At 39.3% G+C, this 17,737-nt stretch overlaps 1 protein-coding gene across 1 annotated transcript; it reads left to right on the top strand.

Annotated features, from left to right (window-relative positions):
* The first annotated feature begins 10,000 nt into the window (after positions 1-10,000).
* Positions 10,001-13,001, top strand: LOC135085139 (uncharacterized). The gene is made up of 5 exons (XM_063979895.1): positions 10,001-10,382; positions 10,705-10,971; positions 11,521-11,665; positions 12,188-12,348; positions 12,871-13,001. Exons 1-5 carry the CDS (start codon positions 10,001-10,003, stop codon positions 12,999-13,001), a joined length of 1,086 nt encoding a protein of 361 aa, XP_063835965.1.
* The last annotated feature ends 4,736 nt before the right edge of the window (positions 13,002-17,737 follow it).

The raw sequence follows: 17,737 nt of genomic DNA, 5'->3' as shown, positions 1-17,737 counted from the left end.
GAGTACTTATAATAGAATACATAATAGGTATAAGATATGAAGTTAAAAACTTGCTTCAAGCTGATACGTCAATTCAATTCCAAGCATAGCAGGGCTTAATCATTTTAGTTTTAATTTATTATTTAGGGACAGAATCTAAGACTGAGATGAAATCGAGTTATGAGAGTTGGTTTTCTAATACAGATCTTAGAACTTATTACTACTACATACTCGATATTTTTTTTTATCGATAAATTTGTAAAAACGCATCACAATAAGAACTAGCTAATTACATCACTTAAGTAGTTTATTACTTTCATTTTCATCATCATCATTTTAGCCACAGGACGTCTGAACTGATCCGCCAATGATTTCCATAATGACCGGTTGGTAGCGGTCTGCATCCAGCGCCATCCTGCTACCGTTATGTCCACCACCGTTGTCGTATCGTCGGTCCACCTTGTGGGTCGACGTCCCACGCTACGTTTTCTGGTACGCGACCTCCACTCCAGAACCTTGCTGCCCTATCGGCCGTCAGTTCTGCGTACTATTTGCCATTGCCACTTCAGCTTGCTAATCCGTCGGGCCATGTGAGCGATTTCAGTTCGTTTACATTTCTCCTCATTTCTGATTCGATCTCGTAAGAAACACCGAGCATAGCCCATTCTATAGCACGCGGTTCACCTATGTCCTATGGTTGAAAAGATGATATGATGAAGAAATTACTAAAGTTCAAAACTCTGATCTCTCCGTGTATTTATAAATTTAATTTTTATTCTTTCATTTTACATCCATGGATGTTGATGAACAGTAAATAACGGCGTTGTTACCGCTTGCTCCTATTTCCTTTTTCCTGCCGTAGTGATGGGAAGTTATCGATAAAAAATATTGGTTTTTAAATAAATGTTTTGTGTGAAAAGATGAACGTGCTTCTGACGGCGGATAGCGTTGGTCGAAACATCGACCTTCCAATAGTAAATTAATAACATAAATATCCATGGATTTTTTACAATGCGCCATTTAGTCCCAAACTAAGCAAAGCTTGTACTACGGTTTATACTTATCGCTTAAGCTAGTATACTCGTAAGTACGAACTTAAAATTTATTTCTCAACAAAAGGACAAATTACAATTACGAAGTCTCTTAAAAATCTCATATCCACTAACGGCTAACGTATTACAAAAAACCTTAATATTGTGTGTAAATGTATGTTTGTCCAATTTATTTTATTTATTTATTTAATAGGACAACCAACAAGACATACACTATAAGACAAGCAATCAATATTTACATAGTATTTAAAGTCCAATGTTGGGTAAATGTGTTTTACTGGACTATTCCCACTTCTCGTTCCCACCGCTGCAACTCCTGTGTAGCCAGGATCTACAGCTTGACCGCCAACAACCCAACCAGTGAAGGCCAATTTTGATCTGCAGTCCAGACCCGACTGATAGAGTTACTTTACACAAAAAAGATTGCCTATAGTTGTTGCAATTCACGAAGGCGGGTGAGCTTTACATGTGTGATTGCTCGCTACTGTTTGTTTTTTAAAAGTTTTGATAGACATTATTACACTATCGTTATGTGCATATACACGTACACACAAGTAAAGCTCACTCGCCTTCGTGAGTTGCCAGAACTGTACAATGTTTTCCTTTTCACAAAATATTTTTTTAAATGTATCGATACTTTATCGACCTTTACCCCATCCCTATCCTCAGTGCAGGTGAACTTCGCGTTAACTATCTCTTCAGTACATCACTTAACTGTGACAGCTTTCTAGCGAACCCAAGCCAAATTCACCTTTAAAACTTATACTATACGACTCAAAACCGCTTGGCACCAAAAAGGACATCTCACCTTAATATTTGTACTGAATTTATCTTTTATGCCTGCTCTTTATCAGGGGAATTTGAACCTTAGTGCTAAGAAAATAAGGTTAAATTTAGTTTGGAGGGCTAAAAAGATAGTATATTGTATATTAAAGAGAATTAACATTTGCTTAGTAGTAACAAACATAATGTTGAGTGTATTTGAACATTGGTGTAGGGTTTTGGTAGTAAAAGGTCACATGTTCGATTCCTTGTAAGTCAAATTACTGATGATGATAAGTTTTAAAATCAAAAATCAAAATCAAAAATGTTTTATTCAGTTTTAGACTATTTTGGCACTTACGAGACTTTTGTATTCACAAACAATACTATGAGGTCTCACAGTGCGCGTGGACGCACAGGGTGACACACGAACCATTCACAGCTCTAATATTCAACGATGTGCGTTCGATTTGCTGCTTCACATGTTTAGTCGGGCTGTTGATCAGTATGGGCATGTATGGGAGTGCGCACACTACGCCGATTCGATTTGGCCGATTCTTCATACAATTTGAAATCGGGCACAACTATCGGCCAACTAAAAATCAACGGTGTGCGCCTACTCTTAAGCAAGCATCGTTTGTGAATGTGGGCGTAATTGTACTATGTCTTTCACGCATAATGTTTTTTGCGCACATAATGTTTCGTGTAAGCGTCTTTCCCGTGTGCGTAAATATTTTGTGACTTCGCACAAGTGTCCTGATACGCGATCCTACTAATATTATAAATGCGAAAGTTTGGATGTCTGGATGTCTGGATGAATGTTTGTTACTCTTTCACGCAAAACTACTGAACGGATTTTGATGAAACTTTACAGTATTATTGTTTATAACCCAGAATAACATTATAGGCTACAATTTATGACGATCTACTAAATTTCACGCGGGTGAAGCCGCGGGCAAAAGCCAATCCTATTAAGAAAATAAGTAGATTCTTACCTTTAGATGGAGTGGCGTTGGTGGGTCCGCTTGACAGTCCTACTGGCACCAATTGGGCTGGCATCTGAAACAAAAACATCACGAAATAAGTAACAAGGTGGACTGACGACCTCATAAGTTAGCAAGAAAGCGCTGGACGCAGGCCGCTACCAATCCAATTTGGAAATCATTGAGAACTATGTTCAGCAGTGGACGTCCTGTGGCTGAAATGATGATGATTATACAGTGCACACAAAATAACTGTCATCCACTTTGCATTGGAGTCGAACCTTAACTTCCAACCTCCTATGTTATTCCGATTAATTTCGTTGCGGGTCCAATGACAGTTTAACTTTCCCATGGAACAAACTTGAACGTCACTGATTGGGTTATTGGCGGTCAAGCTGTAGATCCCGGCTACACAGGAGTTGCAGCGGTGGGAACGAGAAGTGAGAATCCCGTAACACAAAATAACGCCAGTTTTGCAAAAAATATATTATCATACGCGCTTTAATTTTTCGTTTCATAATCTCTTTCATTAATTATATAGACGAGTAATTACCATGAAATTTTCCGAGAATCCCATTGTTAATGTAATGAAAATAAAACAAATTAAACTAGGTTTTTTCTGTTATTACACCGTAATTTCTTTGTAATATCTGAAGATTTTCCTATTAAGTTTAGCAGTAAGAACTAATACCAAGATTCTTGTAGCCTTCGGGGCAAGAAAGTTTCCATTGTACCTTCTAAGGCCGGCAATACACGGACAGCTCGAGCAGTTAGTCAGTGATCAACATACACGGACCGCTCTTGCAGTCAAGAGTCAACAGCTTGAAGCTACCAGTGATAACTGCTCGAGCAGTTGGTATTAACTGCTCAACAAATCACAAGCGCGCGCGCCGTGGAATGAAGAAAGTGGGCGGAGGTAACTGCGCTGCTGTCGACAGCTCGAGCAGTCAGTGTATGGCTGGCGACTGCTTGACCGCACGTTGAAATTTCACCGGGCTGTCGACCGCCCGAATCGGTTGCAACTGCTCCAGCGGTTCGTGTATGTGCGTCCATAGAACTCTGCAGTTCACTGTGCAGTCGCAGCTTGAAGCTGTCGACCCTGACTGCTTCAAGCGGTCCGTGTATTGCCGGCCAAAGACTTCTTAAAATATCATCCTCAGGTCATTTAGTCTCCACTGCAGGAGCACGACCGTCTAATTTACCACCACTAGGTGGACCGACGATCTGGTGAAGGTCGCGGTAGGTGCCTGGCTGCGGGCAGCGTAGGACCGGTGTCGCTGTGAAAATCCTTGAGAGAGGAATTTCAGCAGTGGACGTCATTCGGCTGAAACTAATAAAATTTAGGACGGACTATTTAGGACTGGTGGAAACCGTGGTTTTAGTGGGTAGGCAAGGAGAGTCCCACATAACCCACTGACCAGTGGGTATGCGCAAAGCATTTCCCGAAGTAAAAAAGAAGGGAGGCCTGATGTTTGCATGTATTATGCCTTAGTCGCCTCTTACGACATCCACGGAAAGACAGGTGGTCATTTTCTACTACTGATATTATATTAAGAACTTCTTAGGGCTCGTTCTTACGGCTATCCAGTTTTGTGGGATCTAGTAATGCATGGTCCCGTAAAACTGGACCGGTCGTGTGACATTCATCAAATACAAAACAAATTCGAACCACAAATCAAACGGATTTGATTTTTGCAGGACACTGCAAAGATGATGTTCGTGTGAACGTTAAAATTAATGCACTTTATACTCACTACTAAACGGGATCCAGCCAAAAACGAGATACAGCCAAAAACGGGATACAGCCAAAAACGGGATGCCTTTGTGAGAACAAATCTTTTGGAATTCAGAATTTTCCGCTACTCGGCATTCCCGTGACGTCATAACAACGGACACGGTCCTTGTAACGTTCCCTGGCTCCCTAATTAGCCAGCTTGTTTCCCTGCGGCTACTTGTTAAGGTGGAACCAAGGGAAGGTGGGAAGGTGGGAAGGTCATCCAGGGGAATCGAAGAGTCTTGTGTAGTTACCTATATTTGATGTAAAGTTATTTTGATACTAGCTTTCCGCCCGCGGCTTCACCCGCGTGGAATTTTGTCTGTCACAGAAAAACAATATCGCGCGCGTATTTGCTCACCGTTTAGACCTACCCTGGACTACGACAAACATTTTAAAACCAAAATCAGCTCAATCGGCCCCGCCGTTCTCGAGTTTTAATCAGACTAACGAACATCAATTCATTTTTATTTATAAGAGAAGATAGGTATAAGAAGATAAGAAGAAGAAGAAGATTATGTACCTACCTACGATAGCACGGAAAGCTAATCATAATAATATGTAGGTAAGTAGGGGAGAGGGTGGCAAGATGGGGTACTTAAGCTTTGAAGATCAATAAAAGAAAAATATACATAGTTAGACAATCATATTTATTTTTTAATTAACAATTAGTTAATACTCTTTTAATATTTGGCAATATTAGGAACTTTTAACTATCCATTTTAGGAAAAAAATAAAAATAGAAAAAAAGGGGTTTCTCCCCGTCTTACCCCATGGTGCTGGTAAGATGGGGTACCCCCCTGAGGTAAGATGGGGTAATGAGAACTATCAGGCAAAAAGATAATTATTTGGAGTGGCAGAACTCGCAGACATGGATGGCTTCGTCATCATCGTCATCAATTCCCACACAGCTATTATGTGACCATCTTCCACAATGTGAGCATGATATCCACCCCACAATGGAAGCGGAATATACTTCACTGTATCACACATGGTGTATCCTCTTCTTCACTTTAATTTTCAGATGAAGTCTCTGTAACTCTTCGTCGTTTTGCTGTTTTTGCTTGAGTTTTTGTAGTAGCTTTCTTCTGTTTTTTCAATTACTCTTTTCTCTTCTTTGTTTCTACTTTCTCAATTTTCTTCTGTTCAGCATCTTTTTTCTTTTGGGCGGTGACTTATAATTCTTGTTTGTAGGGAGACGACGTGATAATTTGTGTTTTCCCACGTTTTTAGTAACACGAAAGGTTTTTTTGGTAACCGGAAGGGGAAGGAGTTGTTTTGGAGAAGTCATTACCCCATCTTGCCTGCTAAGCCATTTTCTAATAATATTCAAAGAAAAAAAAACAAACGGCAATCTCTAGAAAACACTATGCCTACCTTATTATAGGTTTGTTTAAGCATCAATCACAGCCACACATCATCAGCTAGCGTTATTAAACAAACCATAGTCACGTGCCAAAACAGGAGAAAATATGACAAGCAATTTGCAGCAAAACAGTTTTTTCAAGATATATTTTACACGCGTGCACTTGTGATGTTGATGGCCGGGCGACTGACAGGTGTCATGGCGGAGCATCGAACGATGTATGAACGAGCGTGATTGGTCAGTTTAAACTGTGATTTTTGCTGGGTACCCCGTCTTACCCGCCACCCCATCTTACCTCCTTCTCCCCTATTATCAAGAAATCAATTTCTAAGATGTATCTATGTATTAGATTAGAATTAATATTGCAAATCGTCTTGGCTCAAACATTTCAAGAAGAGAGCGTATCTTCACCTTAAAGGCATTTTTGCACGACGAATTAACCCTACCACTGCTTCGGGACAATAAATGGACTGAGAAGAAGCAGCGCAAGAAACTCAGTCACTATTGTCAGTCTGTACAAGTGTACACTCTATCATCATCATCATCATCATCATCAGCTCATTTAGTCTCCACTGCAGGAGCACGACCCTAAGAACGTAGAAAAGAACGTAACTTTTCATCAGTAAAATAATGTAAATATAATAACTCAAAGGTAACTCGACTGACTGACTAACTGATATAGTGATCTATCAACGCACAGCCCAAACCACTAGACGGATCGGGCTGAAATTTGTCATGCAGGTAGATGTTATGACGTAGGCATCCGCTAAGAAAGGATTTTACGAAACTCCACCCCTAAGGGGGTAAAACGGGATTCACGCGTACAAAGTCGCGAGCGGCCGCTAGTTATGTATAATTTCGTAAAACTTTGGATTCATTTAGTACACAAAAACAGTAACTTTCAATCAATTGAATAAATTGAACAGTACTATGATATCACTAAAGATATTTTTCCAAATCTATCTCCCAATCTTTACCCAATCACAAAAATCAAGGAACAGTAATATTTATTTAACCTATGTTAAAGTAATCTTTTATTCATGTTAAATAATAGAAAATACGCAAAGTATAAGAGAATACGTTGTCGTAACCGAATACTCATATGTTAGAAAAATACCCGTGAGAGTTTTGTATCAATACCGTGGCTTATCAGAAAAGGCACAGTAAAGTTGAAAAGTAAAACAAAGTTAGAACTGTTCTCACGGCAATTCAGTTTTGTAGGATCCAGTAATGCAGGATCCAGCAAAACTAGGCTGAGTTGCACCAACTTACAAGAAACTCCTCCTCCTTAATCCTGCAAAAAACAGTGCAAACAAAAAAACGGGATATATCCGTAGAAAAGAGCCCTTACATGATAAATGCTCCACATATAATAAATTCAAAGTACAGGTTAAGAAAATCCTTATGTAAATAGGATACTATAAAAGTATACGATTATTTAATGACAAGAGTGCTTAGACTTTACCTAGCTTGCACTTATCACATGTCATTTAAGTTATAAATAACTATTTTATTGAAAAAGAGGCTGACAAAATTTACTGAGTTTCTTCCGCCACTTCTTCTCAGCACCAGCCCATAGCTTGTCCCGAAGTGGTGGTAGGGCAAGCTATATTTGGGACGTGTATAAGTGTCTTGGAAATGGCCTATGTACTGAATAAACTATTTCTTTTCATTCCACAGGTTATACTGTTCTCCTATACTGTGTCAATACTCAGACGAGTGACAAGACGATCGTTGCTAAGGACTTAATATTGCAAGAGTTCCCCGACAATTCAGACAAAATACAAGGAATTGGAAACTATATTAATCAATAAAGCGAATAATACATTATTTCTTTTCTTCTATCTTTCAATATTAGCTATGCCCGAGAATTCGTACACGTGAAAATAGTTTGAATAATATTTCCCGTTTTCGTAACATTATCCTTTACTGCTCCGCCCCTATTGGTTATAAGGCAAGGTGATGTTATTAGCCTAAAGCCTTCCTCGATATCCCCAAGCAGGCTCTGGATTGGAACCCCCAAGGAAAGCGCAAACGTGGTCGCCCCAAGCAAACTTGGCGGCGCACTGTGGCAGACGAGGCGAAGAAGATCGGCAAGACTTGGAGCGAGATCAAACACATAGCTCAAGACCGAACGCGATGGAGGACTGTTGTGGACGCCCTCTGCCCCATCTAGGGGACATAGGACCATAAGTCAAGTAAGTCTTCCTCGATAAATGGGCTATCAAACACAAAATTTTCAAATCAGATCAGTAGTTCCTGAGATTAGTGCGTTCAAGCAAACTCTTCAGCTTTATAATATTAGTATAGATTTTATTTTCTTTTCAATAATAAAAAGCAATAATGGAGCCCAACGGATTAGCTAGCTAAAGTGGCAATGGGCAGGGCATATAGTACGCAGAACAGACGGCCGATGAGGCAGCAAGGTTCTGGAGTGCAGGCCACGTACCGGAAAGCGCAGCGTATGACGTCCACCCACTAAGTGGGCGACGACCTCATAAAGGTAGCGGGAAGGCGCTGGATGCATGCCGCCACCAACCGGCCATTGTGGAAATCATTGGGGGAGGCTTAAGTTCAGCAGTGGACGTCCTATGGCTGAAATGATGATGATGATAAATGGACCAAATCACATAGAGCTATATTTTTTGGTACAATTATAAACCCTACTACAACGATTTAAGATGGCAAGTGTATTAAGTTCTATGTTCTGTTAACTATACTAGTATGATTAGTTGCTAGCTAGTCTTTGGAAAAATATTTGACCTCCTTCGTTCTAAAACACTATTTATTATTGCCATAAAAATTAATTTTACATCGCTTAATTGTAGAATAATTATTTCCTTACAAAAACTTTCATTATTTTTTTTATACATAACAAGGCAGTTATTTGACCACGATCACACCTGATGTTAAGTGGGATGCGGTCTAGGATGGTACATATCTGCCCTGTAAGTGCCTATTCACTCTCGCCTTGAAAAGGCCCGGATTAGGTCTTCGGGAAAGATAGCAGCAGGCAGCGAATTCCATTCATTCATTATTCATTCATTAATTTTATATATTATTTATTCATGAATTCATTATTTTTATGAAGAAGTAACGATTTTTCACTGATCTTGCTAAAGAGAAAATACTATCCGAAAAAATAAAACCTTTCGAAAAATTAAATGGTTAATAAGCGCCATCTATCCATTCCATCAAAAAACGCCCAGAGAAAACTCGGAAAAGTCTGCGCGGAGGAAAGCGCTTTTCCGATTACATCGTAGTTCAGGCACGCAATAAGAGATGGCGCTGTTTGGGAGAAAATTGAGGTGACTGTACTTTTGGAAAAAACAAACATTAAAAGAAAAACAAACAAGATTTTGTACTATTGTTATCAAAGGAACCATTTTTCAAACAGTCATTAGTAGAGTGCAGGTGTAAAATTGAAAGAGTTTTCAGCTAAATACGTGATTTACAGTGTTTCTTATGCCTTAATAACTTCTGAGGAAAATATTATTTTAAATACTTTGAAGGTAATTAAACATGACTAATATGTAAAAGCTTATTATATTTTTCTGCCTTTAACATAGGAACATAGGTCTTCCTTTAACATAGTATTAATACGTAAAAGAATACGAAAATTATCTCTAATTTTCTAATATTTTATCTTGATTAAGTAGTCAAGATTCTGTAAATCATCGAAGGTTAACTGGCAAAGAATGCTTTATGGCGTTAAGCCCGTTTTTGTGCCAATTTGAGCATCAAAGTCAAAGTCAAAGTCAAAGTTAAAATTTCTTTATTTGTTTGGACTAATAAATAGTTCTTACAAATCGTCATTTTACTCTTAAGGAGCCTCTACATGTCTCATAATCTTTTTACCCTACCAGCGCTTCGAGACCACATCAAAGACTAAATAAATAAATCTAAAGAATTTCTTTAAAATATCACGCATAAAAGTAGAAGAAATAAGCCCCACTGTAGAATTGTTTCAGTGTATTATTCTAGTTTCAATGCGTTTCTACTAATAAAGGATTTAACTTTCTTTTAACTTTTTTCAGATAAAACAAGACCAAAATTTTCAGCATCGCATCCCAAATTCTCCAAAATGTGGTACCAAATTATAACAATCACTACACTAGCCATAACATCGGATTGTCACACACCAAAAAACAACTCCGACGTTATAGTGACGTACGCTGGCCACGCCGAAGCGAACGTCGAAACCAAATTTGAGCCGAAACCGATACCCGAGAAACCAGAAACCACATCTACAACCGAACATGTAAAAATAATGATACCAGAGTCTTACACTGCTGAAACCACACCGTTCTTCGAAGATGATACGGAGAGTGTAGTTTTTGTGCCGAATGAGAAACCAGTGTTTCGGAATGATGATTATAGAGCTGATAGGATGAGTATTGGTGACATTGTGATGAGGAAAAGTGTGGGAGACATACTGAGTGATAAGAATATTCGGGTTGCTTCTGGTAAGTTTCAAATTCAATTTTATTCGAACAAGCTGGAAACATTCAATTTTCAGATAGATCCAGTTTATTTTGTAACCTATTATTGATACCATTTTAAAGAGCACGTGAAGCACTTTCATGATCAGTGACCAGGTTTTCGATATCTTGTATAGTTTGTTATAGTTTATTAGAAATAATCGAGTGAGATCACTTATCGTTTCCACCATAATAACTTGTTCTGCCACCACTTCGGAACAATAAAATTAATAGTCAAAACGTGTTTTTATTAGGTATTTGATAAAATTAAATGTTACACTTGAATCATAAAACATTTTTTTTTCAGAATCGCCAAACGAACAAATTCTGTTTATCTCTGGGAAAAACAGCGAACACGCGGACAACACTAGAAGAAAAGAGACAGCTTATGAACCTCGAACGAGTGCGAAAGAGACGAAAAAGATCGGCCTGGACTGCTCTAACCTGGACTGTAATAACACTCTGAAATCCGTGTGTGGAGGCAAAATGGAGCATAAGACTTGGAGATACAGGCTATTTTTGAACGAATGCTACTTCAGGAAGGTTAACTGCGGGTTCAAATATGAAGTTAATCGTAAGTTAATGGTATTATGTAGATGCGAGTTGGTAAAAGTTGCAAAGGATTATGGGCTATAAAGTTTGTACCATGTCTTTAATGTTATGATACTAAAAAAAGTCGTTTATATTGAACCCAAGTGGTCTATTTGGTCTTCCAATGATAGATGCGAAATAAATTGGGGGTCAACTATTCGACGTTGGCCTTTTTGCTTTCTATGAATGAAATTAAAACAGAATAATTACCATTTCATATCCATACATGACAACTTAAAGATGACATACACCAGGATAAAAGTATTATCATTTTAACTTCCTCATGAAAATTGGCCAATAGTTATTTTAACTATGTAAAAAGTATTAGGAATTAGCAAATAGTAAAACATGTCAAGAACATCTTGAAAAACATCTTGACACGTTTCTGTGTAAAGACAATGAAAGATTTTCACATGGATGCTAAAAGCGCCATCTATATTTCTTCCTTACAACTAAGTGCTCTACTCCCAAATATTAAATTAAAAAAAAAGCGCCATCTATTATTCAACTCTATCACTAACTGCTCTTTCAGGTTTCCGTGTAATGCCGGACGAACTCTGCAAGCCAATAGGGTCGCACCACTCGGAACGGCCGTTTGTGTACAACCCACCGCTACCGATTCTACCGGTAGAAAAACCGGTACCGGTTGTGATGAGACGCAGTCCGTCTTCTAGAAGGTAGATATACAGTGTTTTTGTAGTTTATTACACATCTTGATTCTACTAACTATTAGTATGATTGTCAACTAGTTTTTCTCTAAATCCAAAAACAAAATTCTCAAAAAAAAATTACATCACCTTACTAAATTACTAAAGGCTGATGATAGACAACTATCTCCTGGGAAATTTCTCCTTTTTTCCTTGGCTTTCGCGATTTGCGTTTAGCCACAACACGGTACGAAGCAACATAATCTACCCTTTTTGTTTAATCAAGTACAGTCAGCGTCACAGCTCGCAACTCAGTCAACTTTTGGCCACTTTGGGTGTCACGAACTACATATTTGTCACTGACTGTACAAATATAACACAGTAGAAGTTTTAAGCTCTACACTGTGTCAAAAAGTAGAATAGAATAGAATAGAAAAGGTTCATTGACACAGTAAAAAAAGACACAATACAAAAAAAAAACAACAAAAACACATAATATGTAGGCTATTAAAACAAGTAGATTATTATTTTCTCTCTCTTTCTTCCCTGCAGATCCCTAAACCTGGAAATAGACGGCAGTTTTTGCTCCCATCCTTGCCCTACAACTTGTCCTGATGACTACTCTCCTGAATGTGCTGTGACCACCAAAGGACAAAGGAAGATGTTTGTGAACCACTGCAAATTGGACTTCAACTCCTGTTCTTATGGCACCGGTGAGTTCTCTCTTTCCTTCTCTTTATCTCCCTCTCTCTCTCTCTCTCTCTCTCTCTCTCTCATTTCTCTCTCCTCTCTTTCTCCTCTCTCCCCCCTTTTTCTAGCTATTTTGTCACTAAAAAGTTCTCATACGACAAATGAATGGCACAGATGAGTTTATTCTTAATTGCATCAGGCGTTAATTTGCGGAAATCCATAATTAATTAGATATTAAAAAAGATAAAATTTAAAATTAGCTTACTGACTAAGCGGCATTTTATCATATTTTAATATTCTTTGGCACCGGATATTTTCATCATTTTTTAGTTGACACTAATGAGCTAATGATGAACAGGTGAGCCATTCTTTCGCTCTGTGTGTTTTTCTCTCTTTCTGTCTCTTTATTGACCCTTCCCTTTCTCCCCTTCTCGACCCTATTTCTCTCCCTCTCTTTCTATCTCCCTTCATTCTCTCTTTCTATCTTAATCTGTCTCGACTGTAACGAATAAACTAAGCACAGTTCAATAACATTTTTGTTACAGTATGGCACAGGCGCCCTCTTTCGGAGTGCGTGGGCAACAAAAAGGCGGACTTACGGCAGAACCGCGCTTTCATCGGCTGGATGCAGCGCATCGGCATCGTCGACAGCAAAGGCCGGCTGGTCATGGCTTAAAATCATCATCATCATCATTCAGCCACAGGACGTCCACTGCTGAACATAGGCCTCTCCCAATGATTTTCACAATGGACGGTTGGTGGCTACCTGCATCCAGCGCCTTCCTGCTACTTTTATGTGATCGTCTGTCCAGCTTGTGGGTCTAAATATCCATAATAAAAACTTAGTGACATTGTAATTTTATTTAATTTAAAATGTTGATTGAATCTAATTGTGATTTAGTTTATTTATGTAAAATAATTTGTTTTTAAATCTACCCAAATTCAATTATCACACACAACAGACAAGTTTTTTTCGCATTTATAATGTTATAGATTTAGTATTTGATTCTACCTAAAGTCGAAATTAACAATACAAACTTTTCTTTCTTTTCTCGGCGTAACGAAGCTTAAAATATTCATGTAGGTTCGCCATGATTCTGGAGTAATTTGGACCAATTCGGACAGATTCCAAAAAAATTCAGATCTGGAATTTTTGCGGCGGGTGGTCGGGTCCAGTCGAAAGTACATTTCCGTCTTAGGCTAAGAACTCACGGCGCGATTTTCACCCGCGCCCGCGGCGGTTGTGGAATTGCGGTTTTATTTCAAAACTCACGGGAGCGGTTATTTGCGCGGTTATTCTAAGAAAAACCGCCGAGGCTGCGGTTACCGCGGCCCGCGCGATTCTACTAGTCGCCCGCAACCGCCGCGGGCGCAGGTGAAAATCGCGCCATGAGTTCTTAGCCTTAAGCCACAGAATAAATAATAGTACAGGTACAGAAGGATTACTCCGCAAGACGATTTAAATAAATGCGAGTCTTGCTACGACGCGATACAGTGGAATTCAGCTCGCACAGCACTACGTACCTACAATTTTATTCACCTACAAGTTTTTTCTCTTTCTATCGCGTGCCTCTGCTGAACTCTTCTTACGCTGTTAGGGTTGCTGTCTAGTGAAAAAATAATTAATCTACTTATTTGTAATGGGGTACGTATGTAGGTAAGTATGCATTCATTATGGAAAACCTTGGGAGAGGCCTTTGTCCAGCAGTGGACGTCATTTGGCTGAAACGAACGAACGCATTCTGAGCAGTAGTCATAGTAGGTTAGGTTCCTATACTATCCTAAGAATTATTGATTACCTACATGGCCAACATACCTTCCAGCATCTTTGGGAAGCGAAAAAAAAAGATGAATCCGGTAGATTACTTTCCGAATTTAAACACCCGAACGCCGCACAATACTTCTTTCTCTTTATGTCCATTTTTAAATAATACTTCGATCATAGAATTATAATCATACTACAACGCACGCCAGCGTCCTGACGAGCGCGCGCGTGACACTCGACTGATATAATACCCGCCGGCGGGGCGCTTCGCTGTAGGTAATTATAGGATGTACCGCGCGGAGTGAGCCAGGCCTGCTTAAGCTCATAGCAGACTTATCAACTTGGAAAGGGATCAACACCGTATCGCCTTTTGCGAGCTGTCATCGCCTTTCGCGCGCTATCAACCGCGAGGCGTTTAAGTTACGGTGCGGATAAGTGTGCGTTACAGTATGGAGTTTCATACAAAGAAAGAATACTCCTCGAGTTACTCAATACTCAATCGTTTATTGCATAACCACATTAGCATTAACATAGGTCTTGAAATTTAGGCAGTTATACAATGTGGACCCAGTTAGGGCACAGCAACTTTAGGAAGGAGACAGTTAGGAAGGAGTTGATACGGTTACGATCCCTTTCCGGGTTGATAAATGTCTACGTCCTTTACAAGACAGGTGAACGTGACGATGCACAAATTGTATCGTAAGCCATCATCATCTCAGCCATAGGACGTCCACTGCTGAACATAGGCCTCCCCCAATGCTTTCCATGTTGCCCGGTTGGTAGCGGCCTGCGTCCAGCGCCTTTCTGCTGCCTTTTTGATGTCGTCGGTCCACCTTGTAGGTGGACGTCCCACGCTGCGTTTTCCGGTACGCGGCCTCCACTCCAGAACCTTGCTGCCCCATCGGCCGTCAGTTCTGCGTACTATGTACCCTACCCATCGCCACTTCAGCTTGCTAATCCGTCGGGCTGTCAGTGACTTTAGTTCGTTAATAATAGGCCATAAACAATTTTTTATTCTTTCTTCGTCCAGAAACAAAACAAACTTGATTTAGATTATTTTACGGAATATCCGTATTTCTGTCCTAATATTTCCAAACCCTGGTCACCCTACACACCATGAATATGCAATGAATTAAACATAGCCATTGTGTTATCTAAAGGGAGCTTTCCCAAAGAAACCAAAAAACCATAGACAAGGATGGAGCTTTTCTTGGAAGGCAGAAATAAGTTTGAATAATTTATGGGGGCAAGATTTTTATTTACCGTATCGAATCGCGAAGATTCGATTGCCTGAAGGGTCAATTTATAAGGTTTTTTGTAAACAGAGAATTACGAAAAAATAACTTTTGACTGTTATGATTCGTATTGAAACACTTGAACACAATTGACAAAAAAAACATACAGGGGATTTCAAAAGTTGGTTAAATCTTTCGCTGTAACTTTAACCTAAAGGTGAGTGTAGACTACTAGTGCATTTTTAAGTCTAGCTAAGCTAGTCAGTCCCTGGGGTATGGGAGCGACAAGGGACGGTGTTTTTATAACGTCAAGCTGTCACCCCTTCCGTGTGCCGCTCCCATAACTCAGGGACTGACTGAGTTTGTTGCGGCGCTTCTTCTCAGCACTTGCCAAATGTTGGTCTCGAAGCGCGAAGGGTAAAAAGATTATGAGACATGTAGAGGCTCCTTAAGAGCAAAATGACGATTTGTAAGAACTATTTATTAGTCTAAACAAATAAAGAAATATTGACTTTGACTTTTGACTTTGAGTTAAAGCGTTATACCAGGCCTGTTCATCTCCGCGAGTTTACATCGAAAACAAAACACGCACGATGGCCCACCTACAGGATACTATTCGACAAGGCCTCACATATGAGCGAACATTGACTCACGCACTCGTATTCTTGTGTATGATGGAAGAAAATAAAGAAAATGGTGTACTGTGCAGTATTTAACTGCCTAAATAATAATAAAAACACAGAATGTACTTTTTTAAGTTGCCTCAAGACACTGAGAGGTAAATAAGTACCTAGTTAATATTATTCATGATAATTCATGCTAAATCATGTATTTCCTCCGCCATTTTCCGCAGTTTGGCACCTCACGTCACATCATTTTACCGAAGTCAGCCCTATAGCTTCGGCGCAGTGCCGATCACTGACGTTTGTCAACAAAATGGTGCTTGACTCTTGAGACAGGCTAAATTACACCATATTGTTAATGACATTGAGCATACATTTTTTTAAATACCTTCGCGAAGTAAAACTTCTGTACGTAGTACTTATTATTATTCTGTGGTTATACCTACCTATAATATCACATAATATGTCTCAAAGCCACAAGCCATGGGACTCAGTGCTTAAGCTACATACATTTTAACCTCTAATGCCCTCGTAAATAAAACTCAAAAGTCGTTTAAGCTAATATTATCTTTTGCTAATTAGAAATTGAGATCTCCATGGTAATAAGGGAACCGCCAGATGGCAGGGTTGGACGTTAATTCGCTTTGTGGCCCCCGGCTTAATGCTGGGTTTGATGCCCGACTCGATCACTGTATGTTGATGGCATTTTTTTCTACTTGTTTTTTTTGTTAGAAGATTTTGTCCGATTTTTATTTACTAGCTGTGCCCGCGACTTCGTACGCGTGATAATAGTAATACCAGAAAATATTTTTTGCAACATTTTTCTCTACTGCTCCGCCCCTATTGGCCATAGAGTGATTATAAATAGCCTCAAGCCTTCCTCAATAAATGAGCTATACAAAACAAAATATTTTTTTCAAATCGGATCGGTAGTTCCTGAGATTAGCGCGTTCAACCAAACAAACAAACTCTTCAGCTTTATACCTAATATTAGTATGGACTTAAACAGCAAACACTACCGCTGCACATTTTCTTGTGAGAAAAATAATAAATTCGAAGCCAAAAGTGGGCAAAAGCTAGTTAGTAATAAAAAATAAATATCTTACTAGCGGCCACCCGCGACTACGTACGCGTGGATCCCGTTTTACCCCCTTAGGGGTGGAGTTTCGTAAAATCCTTTCTTAGCGGATGCCTACGTCATAACATCTACCTGCATACCAAATTTCAGCCCGATCCGTCCAGTGGTTTCGGCTGTGCGTTGATAGATCACTATAATATCAGTCAGTCAGTAAGTCTCCTTTGAGTTACAAGTATATTTTGATAACAGAACCGTCCTTTGACATGACAAAGCTCTACGATATACGATTACGAGAGTTATTCGTGCTTGGGGTACCGGTAGCAAGCCACGTTAGATCATTTTCGGCGACACTAACCGCTAATGGTTTAAAAGCTTTTCTAATAGCTTTTGTACAGCCAAAAGCTTGTGTCTGACACATGTTTGTTGGAGAATAGCTTCTATTGCAACTGCATAAGCTTGATTGGTAACTTTTAGTTGGTTTTAGTCCCGATAGTGCTGCATTAGTGCTAAATGGTCTTTAGTCTAGCCTACTAAATATTGGTAGGAAAATACTAACTTAGTACTAAGATTTATTAATTTAGTTACTAACTTTAAACCACGGCTTTGCTTGCATTATAGTGTACCATAGAAATAATGTTGCACGCGTGTTCCTTCAAACTATGTGGAAAGATGATTGGAGTGGACGTTCTGTGGCTGAAATGATGATGATGA

This window comes from Ostrinia nubilalis, chromosome 28 (genome assembly GCF_963855985.1).
Source record: "Ostrinia nubilalis chromosome 28, ilOstNubi1.1, whole genome shotgun sequence".
NCBI classification, from domain to species: Eukaryota; Metazoa; Arthropoda; class Insecta; order Lepidoptera; family Crambidae; genus Ostrinia; species Ostrinia nubilalis.
This window is presented reverse-complemented; position numbering and strand designations above follow the sequence as displayed.